Below are 19,562 nucleotides of genomic sequence, written 5' to 3'. Positions count from 1 at the left end.
TTTGAGTGTTGTTTGGCAGTTAACCCTTGTTTTACTCCTAGAAAAAATTGATTATATTGGAAAATTTTCCAAAAAATTGAAATTTCATAATTGTTTCTCCATCTGCCATTAACTCTTGTGGAACACCTAAAGGGTTAACAAAGTTTGTAAACCCAGTTTTGAATACCTTGAGGGGTGTACTTTCTTAGATGGAGTCACTTTTTTGAAATTTCTATTCTAGGGGTGCAACAGGGGGCTTCAAATGGGACATGGTATAAACAAAACCAGTCCTGCAAAATCTGCCTTCCAAAACCCATATGGTGTTCCCCTCCTTCTATGTGCTACCGTTCGGCCAAACAGTAGTTTACGACCACATATGGGGTGTTTTTGCAAACTACAGAATCAGGGCAACCCATTTTGAGTGTTGTTTGGCAGTTAACCCTTATTTTACTCCTGGAAAAAATTTATTATATTGGAAAATTTTCCAAAAAATAGAAATTTCAAAATTGTTTCTCCATCTGCCATTAACTCTTGTGGAACACCTAAAGGGTTAATAAAGTTTGAAAAAACAGTTTTGAATACCTTGAGGGGTGTAGTTTCTAGAATGGGGTCATTTTTGGGAGGTTTCTATTATCTAAGCCTCACAATATGACTTCAAACCTGAACTGGTCCATAAAAAGTGGGATTTTGAAGATTTCTCAAAAATTTCAAAATTTGCTTCTAAACTTCTAAGCCTTGTAACATCCCCAAAAAATAAAATATCATTCCCAAAATGCTACAAACATGAAGTAGACATATGGGGAATGTAAAGTCATCACAATTTTTGGGGGTATTACTATGTATTACAGAAGTAGAGAAACTGAAACTTTGAAATTTGCTAATTTTTCAAATTTTTTGGTAAAAAATGTATTTTTTTATGCAAAAAAAATAACTTTTTTGACCCAATTTTAGCAGTGTCATGAAGTACAATATGTGACGAAAAAACAATCTCAGAACGGCCTGGGTAAGTCAAAGCGTTTGAAAGTTATGAGCACTTAAAGTGACACTGGTCAGATTTGCAAAAAATGGCCCGGTCCTTAAGGTGAAAATGAGCCCGGTCCTTAAGGGGTTAAGTTTAAAAAAAAATAAAAAATAATTAAAAAAATCGCATATGCGATTTTTTAAATCGCATATTATTCGCGATAACTAGAATAATGACGAATATTCGATTTCGACGAATATAAAACGAATATTCTATCGAATATTCGCGAATTTCGTCGAAATCGAATATGGCACCTGCCGCTCATCACTAGTAACAGCAGTATTAGTTGCAGCAATAAAACTGACTCTATATCCGTTTTGTACTCTTTGTTAGCTGCTCTATTGTGTCTGACTGATTTCGGTGGCGTCCCACACGATCGTCAGTGCATTCACCCCGCTTGATCACAGTGTTCTTGCTGCCGCTCAAACTCGGCGTCTCACATGGTCTTGGTTTGCTATGTCCGCCGTAGTTTACACTTGGCGTCTCACGTGGTTAAGGAGATATCACGTGATTCTTATCCTTCAGTAGATCGGTTGCTTGTTTCTTTGTTGACAAGCCGACTGCTTGTGTCACTGTTAATTTTCTCCGCAATCCTTGCTTTACTTTTTACAGTATAGTATCTTGCATTTTTTAATAAGCCTGCTAAACGCGTTTCGAGGTTCCCAGACCTCTTCCTCAGTAGCCATGTGTCACGGCCATGGTCATGGTCGTGACTCTTGAACCGCATGCTGATGCCTGCGGTTTGTATGTAGGTGTTCAACCACAGGTGAGGGCCGCTAGTGTGCTGCCTCACTTGTGGTTGCCGCGGGCAACAAGTTATGTTGTACTGTTGCAGCATAGCAGCCTGAGCTGTTGCTAGGCAGCTTGCTGTAAGTGCATGCGGTTGCACTTGGCTTGTGTGTTTATGTATGCACTTTGTATGTCTGGTGTGCACGAGGTCTTATGTTAGGTGTGCACTGTGACATTTCCCTTCACTGTGGCTGTCCGTGGCAACGTTTGGTTTATGTACATGTGGTGGCAGTGTCTCGGCCTTCTGGCTGACTCCCAGGACATGGTTGCCACCCATGTCGTTGCCAGCGGTAACAGCCGCAGTGTGATGTGCTTTTGGACACTTCCCCTTTAAGTTTCACTCCCTGTAAGTGTTGGAAGGGTTAATTCCCTCTCCTTGTGTGTCTGTGTGGGTGTGGCCACTTTGGGCTATAAAGCCTCTTTGCATATCAGTTGCTGAGGGGTGCTTCAGCCATGTTTTGCTGGAGACACTCTCCTGGTATTTCCATCTGCCAGTGGGGGCCACCCTTGTGGTCATAAACAAACTGTGACTCTTAGGTTTATGTTGATGTCCACTTGATGTTTTCCTTTATTATTCTGTGCAGCTATGGATCTGGGTTCCTGTGTGTGGATGTGTGAGTGCTGAGTTCTATTTGTATTGTTGTGGACTTCAACTTGCCTGCACACGGATCCAGTCAGCAAGGCTGTGGCAGGTGGCTGTAACAAGTGCAGCACCTGCCATATCCATAGGCCTGTTTCTGTTCCCCTTTTTCCTGCAGCTTGGCCAGTGAGACTCCTGTTCCTCCGTGTCCAGAAGGAACAGGTCGTCTTACCCTTCACTCCTAGTTCAGGGACCGGCGGAGGGTGAGTAGGGATCCGAGGTTACTGAGCATGGGCCCTCCTACCTTCAAGGTCAGCCCATGCAGCTAGGAGTTAGGGACGGATTAGGGATGCATTAGGAGGTGACCTGCTCCCTAATTCTCTCGTCCTGGCCGAGCAGGGGTTAACATCTTCTGGCATCGCACGGCTGAGGATTTTCCCCGTCCTCAGCCGTGACACCATGTTTCAAACACCATAAGGTCTTTCCGTTTATACTTATTACTAGTTACTTGGAAAACCCGGATCCAGCTGTAGATTACTTTAAAGACCCGGCAGGAAACAGTTCCTGATTCTTCATAGTTGTAATGTTTTCTCACATTGTTAAAACAGAATGAAAAATAAAAAAATTCCACATAAACGATCAATATCGGTTATCAGTGATTACTTCTTATCTATAGTGTTATTTATCATACAACTGTCTTTATATTTTGCACGAAAACGCATATGCGGTTTAAATGTGTTTTTCATTTGTTTTTCTTAATATATGCATTTTTTGTTAATTTTAAAACACTATTACTCATATTATACCCTTATGCACATAGAATGAGTGAAAGTACTCAATGATATTGCACAAATCTGTTAAATGGATGTAAGAAACTCTTTGTAATGGTAAACATTAAATCTTATGTTGTTTTTTAAATTATTTTCAATTTTTTTTTTTCATTTATTGCCATCTTTATCTTGATCTATTCATAGAATGATAGAGAAAACTAAAAGGAACTTGTAAAAAGACTATGGGGTGGGTGCCCTTTGCCGATGGGACATCGGAGTCAGGCTGTTTTACTAGCAGTCCGAACTCCCCTTGGTAGGGAGCACCCACCCCACCTAGAAAGAAAATTCCAGCTACTAAAAGAACATGCACATCACAATTATGGAAAGTAATTCCTTTGACCTAAAACCAAAGTGTGTCATCTGGTCTATTCATATCTCATACCAAATGTCTTGTAGATATAAATAGAAATGTTCTTCCACCACCAACAAAACAAGATGTTCCTGAAAATGGGAAATCCAAGATTGTGAAACGGTACGCCCTGCCCTGCAGCTTCTCCTCCCCACTGCATAAATCTCTTTAAATGGCGAGTCCTTCAGCTGGATTGTGCATATCTCCAGTGCTCATCCGATATGGCACCTGTGACCGTCTCTCTCATTCTTCTCATTCTTTGCTGTGCAGGAGCATTAGCAGACACCAATGGCAAACCCCCTCCAGGTAATCCTACTAAGCATGCTGATGTATCACAGGGATAAATTGAGAACCTTCTAAGTGGCATCTAAGGGATGGTTTCCATATTTCACTTGTTTCTGGCTCATTGCTTGTGCTGAATATAACTGGTGACCAGGCTGGGTTCTTGTCTCATGTCCATAGCTGCACTGAGAAATGTTGTCTGCATAGGAAGAGGTCCAGTGGTAAAACTCTCTGCTCTGGGGTATATTTTAATATTTCAGAAATCTTTGTCATGATCCTTCCCTGTCACCGTCTCCATCTCTTCAATGTTCTTTCTCTTCCTCTGTTTTCTTTATGTCTGTTGAGCATCACAGTCCAGAATAACATGAACGTTTTTTTTCTTGATTTAGTCAAGACTCCACAAATTTTTCTCCAAAAATCTACATTTATCCTTGCCTTTCAACTCATGTCTACACCAACATTAAACCTTTAATAGGTCATCATGCGGGTCTCTTATAGCTAGATCAGAAATGCTTTCTAAAGACTGAGCAACATTCACCATGTGTCTGACCAGTCTGACCAGTCGAGAACATTTTTGCCATAGACGTGTTCATTATTGTCACCATTAAAGAGATTTCTGGACATATTAAATGACACAGATTAAAGAGGTTGGGTTGTGGTGATGCCTGCTCATCCAATCACTTTCGAAAGTGGTTATCCTACTTGACAATTAAGCAGGCATCACTTGGTATTTCTTGGGTATTGAGACTGGACCAGGAAGAAGAAAGCAGTGGGGGTCAGGTAAGTGTCAGAATGTAATAACTCCTCATAATCCCTGTATAAACTCTTTCTAATTAATTTTTCCATTCCCATTCCACAACCGCTTTTGTTCATAATAAATACTGTCTACTAAAGAGGTTGTATGCTTTGGACAATACCTTTATGTTAGAAGGATCTCATAAAACTGTGAATCTGTGGAATAGACTTCCTCGGGACATGGTCACAGCAGGAACAGTGGACAGTTTCAAAAAGGGTTTAGATGAATTCTAAATTCCTTCTGGGATTCACGTCCCCACCTATCCTTTGGTTGAACTTGATGGACTTAAGTATTTTTTCAACTGTATTAACTTCTAGCTGAAGGAGCCGACTTCGCTCGGGTATATATTTGATCTATTTAATTTCATGTTTGTGTGTGTCGTTAAAAGATATCAACACTATCCACTATAACAGTGACATCTACAGCACCCCACCCCCAAAACAGTGACCTCCACAGCCCCAACCCTTAACACTGACCCCCCCCCCACAGTGACCTGCCCCTTAAAATTGGACCTCCACAGCAGCCCACCCCCTTAACTTTTGCCTTTACAGTGGCTTTCCCCTTAACAGTAACTTTCACAGCATACAACCCCCTTGACAGCAACCTCCACAGGGGCCCGCACCCTTAATAGTGGCATTTACTGGATAGGGGGCATGTCCTTTTGAGCAACTCACTCTAAGACAGCAGCACTGTACTGTAGTGTGAGCTGCAGGGAGAAAGTCACCCTCCCTCCCACCCCTGCTGCTGACAGAAGTAGATTTTTACCTTCAATTTTTCAATCCCCGTCGGCTCAGGGGTGGGAGGGGGTGTGGTCTAACCAGATAAGTACATGGCTTAGCGTGACTTGTGGGCGGAGTTTTAAGTCTATTGAGGGTGGACACATTGTGGCGGGGGGCGTGTCTGGGCTCCTTCCTGCAACAGTGACACCCCTCTGGGCACCTTACTGACTCATTTGCATACCCAAAAACTGGATTTTCAGAGGATATAAACATCTTGAAATAAGGTACTAGGTGCTATTAGACCAACCTATAAGAAAAAACTCACATATAATGTGTGTATAACACTGGGGTCTAGTATAATATACTGAGCCAACCCAAAAACAGAACCAATAACCCCAAAGAAAAGTGGGAGACACACATATAAAATATACGGTATGTAATTTATTGAGACATGATCAGATAACAAACAATATATGAAACAAAAGGCACAAGTGTACAGGAGGGGGGGAGACCTCATGTAAGGAGGTCAGTTACAACCTCTCTCCCAAACACCCAACTGGCACCCTGCCAGTTGGGTGTTTGGGAGAGAGGTTGTATCTGACCTCCTTACATGAGGTGTCCCCCCCTCCTGTACACTTGTGCCTTTTGTTTCATATATTGTTTGTTATCTGATCATGTCTCAATAAATTACATATATTTTATATGTGTGTCTCCCACTAAGTGCTATTAGGCCATGGCTTTACTTCAATAGCAATTATACTGGTGACAGATTTCCTTTAAAGCTCTTCTACAGCAGTGAAGATAAATGGCTGGGTTGTTATGGAAACCTGGAGTAAAACTGTGTGTATGTGGAGGCTGGAGGAGATGCAAGCTTCTATTGGCTGATCAGGGTCATGTGATCAAGCTTCTGTTGGCTAATGCATTTTTGGGGAATATCTCAGGAACTGCACGTGCTAGAGAGCTGAGACTGATTGTAAATGCGACGGCGCGGATTCCTTTAGCGGACATACATACACACATACACACACACACACACTCAGCTTTATATATTAGATGTAACCTATGTGGACCCTCAACAATCAGCTGTCATCTACAAGGAAACCCCAAAGCAAGTGTTCAGATCTATTAAACCAGTGTCACAGAGAAATTGAAGCATCACACTTGGCCACTGAAGTAAAAACTCAGTCCATGTAAAGTACTAACATGTTGGATCCTCTACAGATAGACAACCTGTTCTGCATCATGATGAATGTTTCTCCTGTTATCCAACTAGAGGAGACTGGGATGATAACCTGTTAAAGGTCACTGTAGATCAGTGCTTCTCAATTATTTTCTCTAATGCCCCCCCCCCCTAGGAAGAAGAAAACATTTTGCGCCCCCTGCGCGACTGTAAATAGTATCATTTGTGTATAAAATTGTTATAATTAATAAGTACACCTCTGCATGACACTGTATCCTTATTCACGTATAAGAGAATAAAAAAAGAAAGAAATGTGGATCATTTTACAACAAAAATATTTTTAACCAAAAAGTGTGCTTTTGGTGGGTTTGGAACTAATGGTGGTCTGTGGGTGGCACTATTACTGGGGATCTGTGGATGACGGACACTGTTATGGGGGGAATCTGTGGATGACGGACACTGTTATGGGGGGATCTGTGGATGACGGACACTGTTATGGGGGGATCTGTGGATGACGGACACTGTTACGGGGGGGGGATCTGTGGATGACGGACACTGTTATGGGGGGATCTGTGGATGACGGACACTGTTATGGGGGGATCTGTGGATGACGGACACTGTTATGGGGGATCTGTGGATGACGGACACTGTTACGGGGGGGATCTGTGGATGACGGACACTGTTATGGGGGGATCTGTGGATGACGGACACTGTTATGGGGGGATCTGTGGATGACGGACACTGTTATGGGGGGATCTGTGGATGACGAACACTGTTATGGGGGGATCTGTGGATGACGGACACTGTTATGGGGGGGATCTGTGGATGACGGACACTGTTATGGGGGGGATCTGTGGATGACGGACACTGTTATGGGGGGATCTGTGGATGATGGACACTGTTATGGGTGGGATCTGTGGATGATGGACACTGTTATGGGTGGGATCTGTGGATGACGGACACTGTTATGGGTGGGATCTGTGGATGATGGACACTGTTATGGGTGGGATCTGTGGATGACGGACACTGTTACGGGGGGGGATCTGTGGATGACGGACACTGTTACAGGGGGGATCTGTGGATGGCACTGTTACAGGGGGGATCTGTGGAGGGCACTGTTACAGGGGGGATCTGTGGGTGGCACTGTTACAGGGGGGATCTGTGGATGGCACTGTTATGGGGTGGGGGATCTGTGGCTGGCACTGTTATATATGTGCCATCCACAGACCCCCCCACCCCATAACAGTGCCATCCACAGACCCCCCACCCCATAACAGTGGCATCCATAGCCCCCCCCCTTAACTGTGCCATCCACGGATCAGCCTAACCCCCCGCCCCCCGCCGCCCCCCAGTATTCAAATATAAAATGTCTTATTCAATTAAAATGTATTAGATATGCCCCCTCACTCCTAAATTCCTAATAGTACCTTACATCCTATTCCTAGATTCTGTACAATTGCGGAAGCCGGGCGGGCGGCCGGCGCGTCACTCACTGACGTCACTTGCCTGCGCCGCCTGCTTCATTCATAAAGTAGGCGGCGCAGGCAAGTGACACCAGGGAGTTACGCTGCCGCCCACCCGACCTGCCGGCATTACAGAACCTAGGAATAGGATGTAAGGTACTAAGAATTTAGGAGTGAGGGGGCATATCTAATACATTTTAATTGAATAAGATATTTTATATTGCTATACCGGAGCGGCGGGGCGGGGCTATAGTACACTGACTGCACCGCCCCGCCGCTATTCCCGGCCCCCAGCTCCTCCTCCCAGTCCCTTAGCGCCTGCGCTGGCCTCTGTTCAGAGGAAGGGAGATGAGCGCTTCCACAATGGAAGCGCTCATCTCCCTGCCGCATATTAAATTGCGAGCCCCCCTTTACGGAGCCTGGCGCCCCCCCTGGGGGGCCCGCCCCGCTATTTGAGAAACACTGCTGTAGATGAAGAGGATAGACTTGTGCAGACATAACAAAGTGGTTATGGTCGTGACTCCTGATCCGCATGTGGTTGCCTGCGTTTGGTGTTGTTGTCAACCACATGGTGAGGGCTGCTTGTCTGTTGCCTCACGTGTGGTTGCCGCTGGCAACATTGTTACATTTGGCAGTATAGAAGCCTGAGCTGTTGCTGGGCAGCTTGCTGCCAGGTGCATGCGGTTGTACCCGGCAACCTGTCTTCATATGTGTGCCTTTTATACGTTTAGTGTGCACAGGGTTTATATGTGTGTGTGCACTGTGTTGTTCCTTTCACTTGCGGTTGTCTGCAGCAACATCGTGTCTGTGTACATGTGGTGGCAGTATCTCGGCCTTCTGGCTGTTTTCAGGATATGGTTGCCACGCATGTCGTTGCCAAGGGTAACAGCTGTAGTGTGATACTTGTGAGTGTATTCCCCTTTAAGTGGTTTCACTCCCCTGGTTTGTGTTGGAAGGGTTAACTCCCTTTCCTGTGTGTGTCTGTCTGGGTGTGGCCACTTTGGGCTATAAAGCCTCTGTAGTAATCCGATGTCTGAGGGGTACTCCAGGCATGTTGCTGGAGTCATCCTCCTGGTTTCCTATACCATCTGCCAGTGAGGGCCACCCTTGTGGTCATAAAACCCATGCATGATGTCTAGTTGATGTGTCCCTTTCTATTTTTATTACAGCTATAGATGTCCTGGTTTCCTGTGTGTTTTGTGTGTGCTGTCTCCTTAGTGTTTGTGTAGACAGCAATACCTGGTGCATGGGTTCCAGTCAGAAAGGCTGTGGCAGGTTAGTTTGGAACTAGTGTTGTTCACCTGCCATATCTATATGTCTGTATATGTCTACCCTTCCTTGCAGCTTGGCCAGTGAGACTCCCGTTCCTCCGTATCCAGGAGGAACAGGTCGTCTTACCCTGCTCCTAGTTAAGGGCCACCCTGAGGGCTAGTAGGGACTATAGGTTCCGGAGTATGAGCCCTCCCACCATCAGGGTTGGCTCATACAGCTAGGAGTCAGGGTAAGATTTGGGACATTATAGGAGGTGACCTGCTCCCTGATCCTGTCCTCCTGGCCAAGTGGCGAATAACATCTTCTGGCATCGCACGGCTGAGGGTTTTCCCCATCCTCAGCCGTGACAGTTGGTAACACATCAGTATCTGCATGATAAGTTTTTGACGTTTAAACCTCTTTAATTACAGAAAAACCAGGAGAATGCCCACCAAGTCTATTAATAGCCTGTGTTGAACCTGTGGATGATTTGTGCAAATCTGACAAAGAATGCCTTGGGAAACAGAAGTGCTGCTTCTTTAAATGCAATAAAGAATGCAAGGATCCCATCAAGTGTAAGTTCAATAGAAACCAAATTAAACAAGTAGATGTAACACATTATTAGACAGGATTTGGCACCTGGTGAAGGAATCTGACAGCTGTATGGTTACATGACCAGCTCCACCTGATCTGCCAAAATCTGCTTCCCCACAATCACATCTCAGAGGTAAATTCAGCTTCACTGGTGGCAGGCAGCCCGGCAATTATCAGGACTGTATCTGCATCACATGACTGCGAGGACTAACGCAAGGAGCGCATTAATGTTCCAAAGTGTGGACCTGTGAGCACTTCATGTGTCATCATATGATAGCTCAACAAGGTTCTGTGTGCTCCTCTAGAAGTAATGTTTCTACTGCCATTACATACATTTCCAGTAATTGCATAAATTATATACTTCAATAGTAATATAGGCTGGCTCACAGTATTTTTGCATAAAATTTTTATTAATGCACTAAATCAAAACAAACTAACTTGTTGTCAGCATATCAGCATACATACATAAATAAATGTGTTAAATAGATATATAAGTGAGAAGCTCACGCACAGACCTAAATAGCTGGAGTACTCCTAAGAATAAGACCTAATGGCTAGAGTGAGGCTGCAAGAGTTATTCAATTAGACCGCTCAGATGTCCATAACATTAAATGCCGATTTACCGGGTAGTTGGAACCAGAAAGGTTCAAAAGCGTCCTTGCTGTGATCTCCCACAGGGACAAATAGTGACCGCACTTCCTCCGGTCAGCGGCGCTCCACTTACTTGTTACTTGCGGAGCAAAACTTCAGACCCGTTCGCTCAGCGTCCCACGTGTCCAGCTGGATAGTCAATCTCTGGTTAGTGACGTGGGCGCTTGGAGCCGTCGGGCTGGCGGAAGCTGGTGAAGCTGAGCTAAGCTGGTAATTGCCTGAACTTGTCGGACCAGCGGAAGTGGACACAGCAGAGTTCACCGTGTATTTGCGGCAACGTTGAATGTATCAACACAGATTTAGTCCACTTTGCCTATAGTTCGTAGATAAGGTCTTTTTGAAGCGGTATAGGACGTCTTACAAGGCTTGAAAAAGATTGAAGAAAAATCCTCTTCTTGCGTATTTGTAAAAACCGCACCAATAGCCAGGTCTTTATACACACTAGACGCGTTTCGGAAACAAGTTCCTTCCTCAGTAGATAATTGTAGAATGCTGAATGCAGACACAAGTCATGACTTTAAATACCCTTTTAAGTTTGATATAAAATATGGGTCGGATTGCGGACTGGGCTTCATTGCACAGTCTCAATCTCCACCCTGTATAGCATGGACAATGATTAACCACATATCTATTGCAACATATATCTTACTATCACATTATATAGATACATGTTCAAAATACATGCTGAAACAAAAAATTAAAACAATTAAAATTGAATTGTAGCACATGCTGGAATGACTGGATTGTAGCATTAGGGAGATTCGATGTAACATGTGGATCGGATTGCGGACTGGGCTGACTACACAGTCTCAGTCTTCACCCTATATTGCATAGGTGGTCAATAAACACCAGTACATTGCAACATACATCTTGCAATGTTACATTACACAAATACATGTTGAAAAAATATATATTTAAAAATACATAAAAATTTAAAATTTCAAATAAAAATTACATTATATCACATGCTGGGATGTCTGGAGTTTGGTGTTAGGGGGAGAAGGGAAGGGATGCAGGAGGGGTCAATGCGCTGGAAAACAGCCCGGCATTGACTCCCCGTGTAAACCAACCCATCTCACCTAAAGGAACCCAAAAATTTCAATCTCCGAGTTGAGACCCTGAGGCATCAAGGACCCAAACTCGAATATTTTCTTGGACTCCTGTCTAGACATTTTGGCCACAAAATCTCCTCCTCTCCAGTCTTGTTTGACCGATTGAATAGCCATATAGCTCATATTGCTGGGATCACCTGCATGATATAGTTTAAAATGTTTGGGTAGAGGATGCGTTTCAGATTGTTTTTTGATATTATTAATATGTTCGGCTATTCTGGTCTTGAATACCCTGTTAGTACGGCCAATATACTGTTTTGGGCATGGGCACTGAATAATGTAGATTACTGCCTTACTATTGCATGACAAAATCTCTTTGATTTCCCATTTAAAATTATTGGACGTTGATATTATCTGTTTTATGTTTCTATCAAAGTGTGTCTGTCTACAAGTTTGACAGCACCCACACCTGTAGAAACCTTTTAAATTAGCCCATGGGGTTATCAATGATTTTGTTTGGTGCTTTCGTATAGTGGGAGCCACTTCAAGTCCCAAATTGGGGGCCCGAGTATAAACTATTGGCGGATGTTCCGGGAGTATAGGACCCAGGATTTTATCATCCTTCAGTAAGTGCCAATGGTTATGGACAATACTGCTCACCATCTTATAATCTTTATTATATGGTAGAATTATTTTAGCTGTATTGTCTTATGGTAGTAGATACTTCTTTGGGTTTGAAAAATAGGGCTCTATCCAGTTGTCTTACCCTTTGGATTGAATTCTCCAATAACTTATTAGGGTACTCTTTTAGTAAGAACTGTGCTTTCATATTCAGTGCCTCTACTTCAAATTGCTCCTTTGTCGTACAGTTTCTTCTTAAGCGCCTAAATTGACTGAAAGGGACATTCAGGAGCCACCTCGGAAGGTGACAGCTTGTGTTCAGAATGAAGCTGTTGTTGGCCACATCTTTTTGATATGTGCTACAGGCAAAAGTTTCCTCTTTCTTTACAATATGCAAATCCAGAAAGTCCACTGTATGTGGATCAATATTGGCTGTAAATTTCAAATTCAGCTTGTTGATATTAATATTGTTTATGAACTCCAATAGTGATGCATGGGATCCCTTCCAGACTAACAGAATATCATCGATATAGCGCCGCCATAGGACCAGGTCCGCTCCAAGCTTTGGGGTGATGGTATCTTGTTCCCACGCTGCCATAAATAAATTGGCATAACTTGGAGCGAACCTGGTACCCATGGCGGTGCCCATAGTCTGTAAATAATAATTGGACTCGAATTGAAAATAATTGTGGTTCAGCACAAAATTGATCCCATCCAGTATGAATTGGAGTTGCTCAATTGCCAGATTCCCTTTTTGAGACAGGATTTTGGACACTGCCTGTATACCCTGATTGTGATTGATGCTTGTATACAAAGAACTCACGTCCAATGTAGCAAGCATCCAATCTGGGTGACAGTACATGTTTTCCAACAGTGTCACTACTGTGGAGGTATCCCCAAGATACGAAGGAGTGTCTCCGACATAGGGTTGTAGAAACCTGTCTAAATATTGAGACAGGTTTGATGTTAAAGATCTTATGCCAGAGACAATTGGCCTTCCAGGGGGGTTGACCGGATCCTTATGTATCTTGGGGATACAGTAGAATATGGGTAATCTTTTCTGTGTACCCAAAATGAAATTACATTCTGTATCGTTTAAAATTCCTGTTTCTTTTGCTTTGTTACACAGTAATGATAATTGTTTACAATATGAGATTAGGGGATCCTCATGCAATTGAGTATAGGTGGTGGTATCGGACAACTGACTCAAGCACTCTTTGTTGTACTTTTCAGTGTCCAAGATCACAATCGCCCCTCCCTTGTCGGCTGGGCGCATTGTGATCTCAAGGTCTTTCTGTAGTTGTTTAATTGCCTGAATTTTGTTTGGTGCTTTCTTATAGTGGGAGCCACTTGAAGTCCCAAATTGGGGGCCCGAGTATAAACTATTGGCAGATGTTCCGGGAGTATAGGACCCAGGATTTTATCATCCTTCAGTCTTTTTTTGTAAAAAGTCTGAGACCAAAAAAACAAGAACATCTAAAATACAAACCCAAACAAAATTACCACCATCTGAAACAGCAGCAGAAAGGGGCTTATTCACAATCACAATACCACAAGAACACTATAGGGAAACAGACACCTCAGCCAAAGATTCCTTGGTCATTTTCCCTATCCAAGGAATCACATCCACCACTAGAGCCACACAAAGAATTAACATCAGCAACATACAAGGTAGACCCAATATTGAACATGCAGCCAAAAATCTTCACAGCACAAGCACAGATACACAACCCTTTCACACAATTGAACACAACCACACGCAAAAGAGAACACGAAGAAGTAGAACTAAACGAGGGCCCACAGCAAAAGATAGTGAAATCACAGGAGATAATGTAATCAATTTGAGCACAAGAGAATTAACCCCTTCACAAAAATCATTATTGTCAAAAGGGTTAAAATTTGCCCCTAGTGCTAAACTCAACAAATTCAATTCATATATTGGAATTGAAAAATATATTAAAAAATTATGTTGCAAAAAATATTTTATGAAAAACAGTAAATATCAATCTGAAGTAGTGACAACTAAATATCAACCTGTCGATGTAAGACTTAAATCTAGGAAGTATCCTAAACAAGAATTAAGTAAGGAATTGGTTACATTTAGAGGAGCTGTTGAGGCAGACATAAGAAAATCCGAAACAAAAGGGAAATATAAATCTTTCCCAACAAGAAATTCAGGCAATTAAACAACTACAGAAAGACCTTGAGATCACAATACGCCCAGCCGACAAGGGAGGGGCGATTGTGATCTTGGACACTGAAAAGTACAACAAAGAGTGCTTGAGTCAGTTGTCCGATACCACCACCTATACTCAATTGCATGAGGATCCCCTAATCTCATATTGTAAACAATTATCATTACTGTGTAACAAAGCAAAAGAAACAGGAATTTTAAACGATACAGAATGTAATTTCATTTTGGGTACACAGAAAAGATTACCCATATTCTACTGTATCCCCAAGATACATAAGGATCCGGTCAACCCCCCTGGAAGGCCAATTGTCTCTGGCATAAGATCTTTAACATCAAACCTGTCTCAATATTTAGACAGGTTTCTACAACCCTATGTCGGAGACACTCCTTCGTATCTTGGGGATATACCTCCACAGTAGTGACACTGTTGGAAAACATGTACTGTCACCCAGATTGGATGCTTGCTACATTGGACGTGAGTTCTTTGTATACAAGCATCAATCACAATCAGGGTATACAGGCAGTGTCCAAAATCCTGTCTCAAAAAGGGAATCTGGCAATTGAGCAACTCCAATTCATACTGGATGGGATCAATTTTGTGCTGAACCACAATTATTTTCAATTCGAGTCCAATTATTATTTACAGACTATGGGCACCGCCATGGGTACCAGGTTCGCTCCAAGTTATGCCAATTTATTTATGGCAGCGTGGGAACAAGATACCATCACCCCAAAGCTTGGAGCGGACCTGGTCCTATGGCGGCGCTATATCGATGATATTCTGTTAGTCTGGAAGGGATCCCATGCATCACTATTGGAGTTCATAAACAATATTAATATCAACAAGCTGAATTTGAAATTTACAGCCAATATTGATCCACATACAGTGGACTTTCTGGATTTGCATATTGTAAAGAAAGAGGAAACTTTTGCCTGTAGCACATATCAAAAAGATGTGGCCAACAACAGCTTCATTCTGAACACAAGCTGTCACCTTCCGAGGTGGCTCCTGAATGTCCCTTTCAGTCAATTTAGGCGCTTAAGAAGAAACTGTACGACAAAGGAGCAATTTGAAGTAGAGGCACTGAATATGAAAGCACAGTTCTTACTAAAAGAGTACCCTAATAAGTTATTGGAGAATTCAATCCAAAGGGTAAGACAACTGGATAGAGCCCTATTTTTCAAACCCAAAGAAGTATCTACTACCATAAGACAATACAGCTAAAATAATTCTACCATATAATAAAGATTATAAGATGGTGAGCAGTATTGTCCATAACCATTGGCACTTACTGAAGGATGATAAAATCCTGGGTCCTATACTCCCGGAACATCCGCCAATAGTTTATACTCGGGCCCCCAATTTGGGACTTGAAGTGGCTCCCACTATACGAAAGCACCAAACAAAATCATTGATAACCCCATGGGCTAATTTAAAAGGTTTCTACAGGTGTGGGTGCTGTCAAACGTGTAGACAGACACACTTTGATAGAAACATAAAACAGATAATATCAACGTCCAATAATTTTAAATGGGAAATCAAAGAGATTTTGTCATGCAATAGTAAGGCAGTAATCTACATTATTCAGTGCCCATGCCCAAAACAGTATATTGGCCGTACTAACAGGGTATTCAAGACCAGAATAGCCGAACATATTAATAATATCAAAAAACAATCTGAAACGCATCCTCTATCCAAACATTTTAAACTATATCATGCAGGTGATCCCAGCAATATGAGCTATATGGCTATTCAATCGGTCAAACAAGACTGGAGAGGAGGAGATTTTGTGGCCAAAATGTCTAGACAGGAGTCCAAGAAAATATTCGAGTTTGGGTCCTTGATGCCTCAGGGTCTCAACTCGGAGATTGAAATTTTTGGGTTCCTTTAGGTGAGATGGGTTGGTTTACACGGGGAGTCAATGCCGGGCTGTTTTCCAGCGCATTGACCCCTCCTGCATCCCTTCCCTTCTCCCCCTAACACCAAACTCCAGACATCCCAGCATGTGATATAATGTAATTTTTATTTGTTTAATAAGTTTTAATTTTTTGTTTCAGCATGTATTTTGAACATGTATCTATATAATGTGATAGTAAGATATATGTTGCAATAGATATGTGGTTAATCATTGTCCATGCTATACAGGGTGGAGATTGAGACTGTGCAATGAAGCCCAGTCTGCAATCCGACCCATATTTTATATCAAACTTAAAAGGGTATTTAAAGTCATGACTTGTGTCTGCATTCAGCATTCTACAATTATCTACTGAGGAAGGAACTTGTTTCCGAAACCCGTCTAGTGTGTATAAAGACCTGGCTATTGGTGCGGTTTTTACAAATACGCAAGAAGAGGATTTTTTTTTCAATCTTTTTCAAGCCTTGTAAGACGTCCTATACCGCTTCAAAAAGACCTTATCTACGAACTATAGGCAAAGTGGACTAAATCTGTGTTGATACATTCAACGTTGCCGCAAATACACGGTGAACTCTGCTGTGTCCACTTCCGCTGGTCCGACAAGTTCAGGCAATTACCAGCTTAGCTCAGCTTCACCAGCTTCCGCCAGCCCGACGGCTCCAAGCGCCTACGTCACTAACCAGAGATTGACTATCCAGCTGGACACGTGGGACGCTGAGCGAACGGGTCTGAAGTTTTGCTCCGCAAGTAACAAGTAAGTGGAGCACCGCTGACCGGAGGAAGTGCGGTCACTATTTGTCCCTGTGGGAGATCACAGCAAGGACGCTTTTGAACCTTTCTGGTTCCAACTACCCGGTAAATCGGCATTTAATGTTATGGACATCTGAGCGGTCTAATTGAATAACTCTTGCAGCCTCACTCTAGCCATTAGGTCTTATTCTTAGGAGTACTCCAGCTATTTAGGTCTGTGCGTGAGCTCCGCACTTATATACCTATTTAACACATTTATTTATGTATGTATGCTGATATGCTGACAACAAGTTAGTTTGTTTTGATTTAGAGCATTAATAAAAATGTTATGCAAAAATACTGTGAGCCAGCCTGTATTACTATTGATTTATTCCTTTCTTTCAGCTGGTAACTGAAAGGCTGAGCTCCAGTAGTTTGCTGGTGGAGCCTTTCTAAATATTTAATAATAAATTATATACTTGTACTAATCCTGAGTTACATCCTGTATTATACTCCAGAGCTACACTCACTATTCTGCTGGTGCAGTCACTGTGTACATACATTACTTTACTTATCCTGTACTGATCCTGAGTTACATCCTGTATTATACTCCAGAGCTGCACTCACTATTCTGCTGGTGCAGTCACTGTGTACATACATTACTTATCCTGTACTGATCCTGAGTTACACCCTGTATTATACTCCAGAGCTGCACTCACTATTCTGCTGGTGCAGTCACGGTGTACATACATTACATTACTTATCCTGTACTGATCCTGAGTTACATCCTGTATTATACTCCAGAGCTGCACTCACTATTCTGCTGGTGCACTCACTGTGTACATACAGTACATTACATTACTTATCCTGTACTGATCCTAAGTTACATCCTGTATTATACTCCAGAGCTGCACTCACTATTCTGCTGGTGCAGTCACTGTGTACATACATTACATTACTTATCCTGTACTGATCCTGAGTTACATCCTGTATTATCCTCCAGAGCTGCACTCACTATTCTGCTGGTGCAGTCACTGTGTACATACATTACATTACTTATCCTGTACTAATCCTGAGTTACATCCTGTATTCTACTCCAGAGCTGCTCTCACTATTCTGCTGGTGCAGTCACTGTGTACATACATTACATTACTTATCCTGCACTGATCCTGAGTTACATCCTGTATTATCCTCCAGAGCTGCACTCACTATTCTGCTGGTGCAGTCACTGTGTACATATATTACTTATCCTGTACTGATCCTGAGTTTCATCCTGTATTATACTCCAGAGCTGCACTCACTATTCTGCTGGTGCAGTCACTGTGTACATACATTACATTACTTATCCTGTACTGATCCTGAGTTACATCCTGTATTATACTCCAGAGCTGCTCTCACTATTCTGCTGATGCAGTCACTGTGTACATACATTACATTACTTATCCTGTACTGATCCTGAGTTACATCCTGTATTATACTCCAGAGCTGCACTCACTATTCTGCTGGTGCAGTCACTGTGTACATATATTACTTATCCTGTACTGATCCTGAGTTACATCCTGTATTATACTCCAGAGCTGCACTCACTATTCTGCTGGTGCAGTCACTGTGTACATACAGTACTTATCCTGTACTGATCCTGAGTTACATCCTGTATTATACTCCAGAGCTGCACTCACTATTCTGCTGGTGCAGTCACTGTGTACATACATTACATTACTTATCCTGTACTGATCCTGAGTTACATCCTATATTATACTCCAGAGCTGCACTCACTATTCTGCTGGTGCAGTCACTGTGTGCATACATTACATTACTTATCCTGTACTGATCCTGAGTTACATCCTGTATTATACTTCAGAGCTGCACTCACTATTCTGCTGGTGCAGTCACTGTGTACATACATTACATTACTTATCCTGTACTGATCCTGAGTTACATCCTGTATTATACTCCAGAGCTGCACTCACTATTCTGAGGTGCAGTCACTGTGTACATACATTACTTATCCTGTACTGATCCTGAGTTACATCCTGTATTATACTCCAGAGCTGCACTCACTATTCTGCCATTATCTGGATATCACTATCTTTGATGCCGCTCTTCCAGTCACTCAAAATATGTAGTGTAGTTACTATGTGACTTATCTTTCTGTAGTTAGATCTGGAAATCTAAATCAATAATTATTATTTTTTCTCCAGAGAAGCCCGGGACATGCCCACCACCATTGAGCTTATTTGGGGGACCAATGCAACATGGAAAACATGGTGGTGACTGACGTAATAGTCCGGGAAAAATAGGTGGCTGGATCCGCTGCCCCAGGTGCCCAGTCTGAATACACCCCCATTAGAGGCAGATTCCTCCTCCTTCTCAGCGATCATAGTGACATTTATCAATGTAATAAAGCAGAAGATGAAAAATGAGACTGAGATGTATCATTGACCGTCCATTGTGAGGCATCAAATTATTACTGGTGGCCGAGAAATGTAATTCCTGCTCATTGACCCTGACATTAGACACTGCAGTCTAGAGCGGGCGAGGTCCTGGTGGTCAGAGGTGAGGACTG

The 19,562-nt window shown here is 42.6% G+C and overlaps 1 protein-coding gene across 1 annotated transcript; it reads left to right on the top strand.

The window, feature by feature from the left end:
- Window positions 1–3,696: 3,696 nt before the first annotated feature.
- LOC122935587 (omwaprin-a-like) lies at window positions 3,697–19,419 on the top strand. Its single transcript, XM_044291353.1, has 3 exons — window positions 3,697–3,854; window positions 9,671–9,814; window positions 19,198–19,419. Coding segments are annotated over exons 1-3 (231 nt in total). The 5' UTR covers window positions 3,697–3,769; the 3' UTR covers window positions 19,200–19,419.
- The last annotated feature ends 143 nt before the right edge of the window (window positions 19,420–19,562 follow it).

The sequence above is a fragment of the Bufo gargarizans genome, chromosome 4, assembly GCF_014858855.1.
Source record: "Bufo gargarizans isolate SCDJY-AF-19 chromosome 4, ASM1485885v1, whole genome shotgun sequence".
Taxonomy (NCBI): Eukaryota; Metazoa; Chordata; class Amphibia; order Anura; family Bufonidae; genus Bufo; species Bufo gargarizans.
The sequence above is the reverse complement of the archived record's forward strand: the minus strand, read 5'-3'. Positions and strand labels throughout refer to the sequence as shown.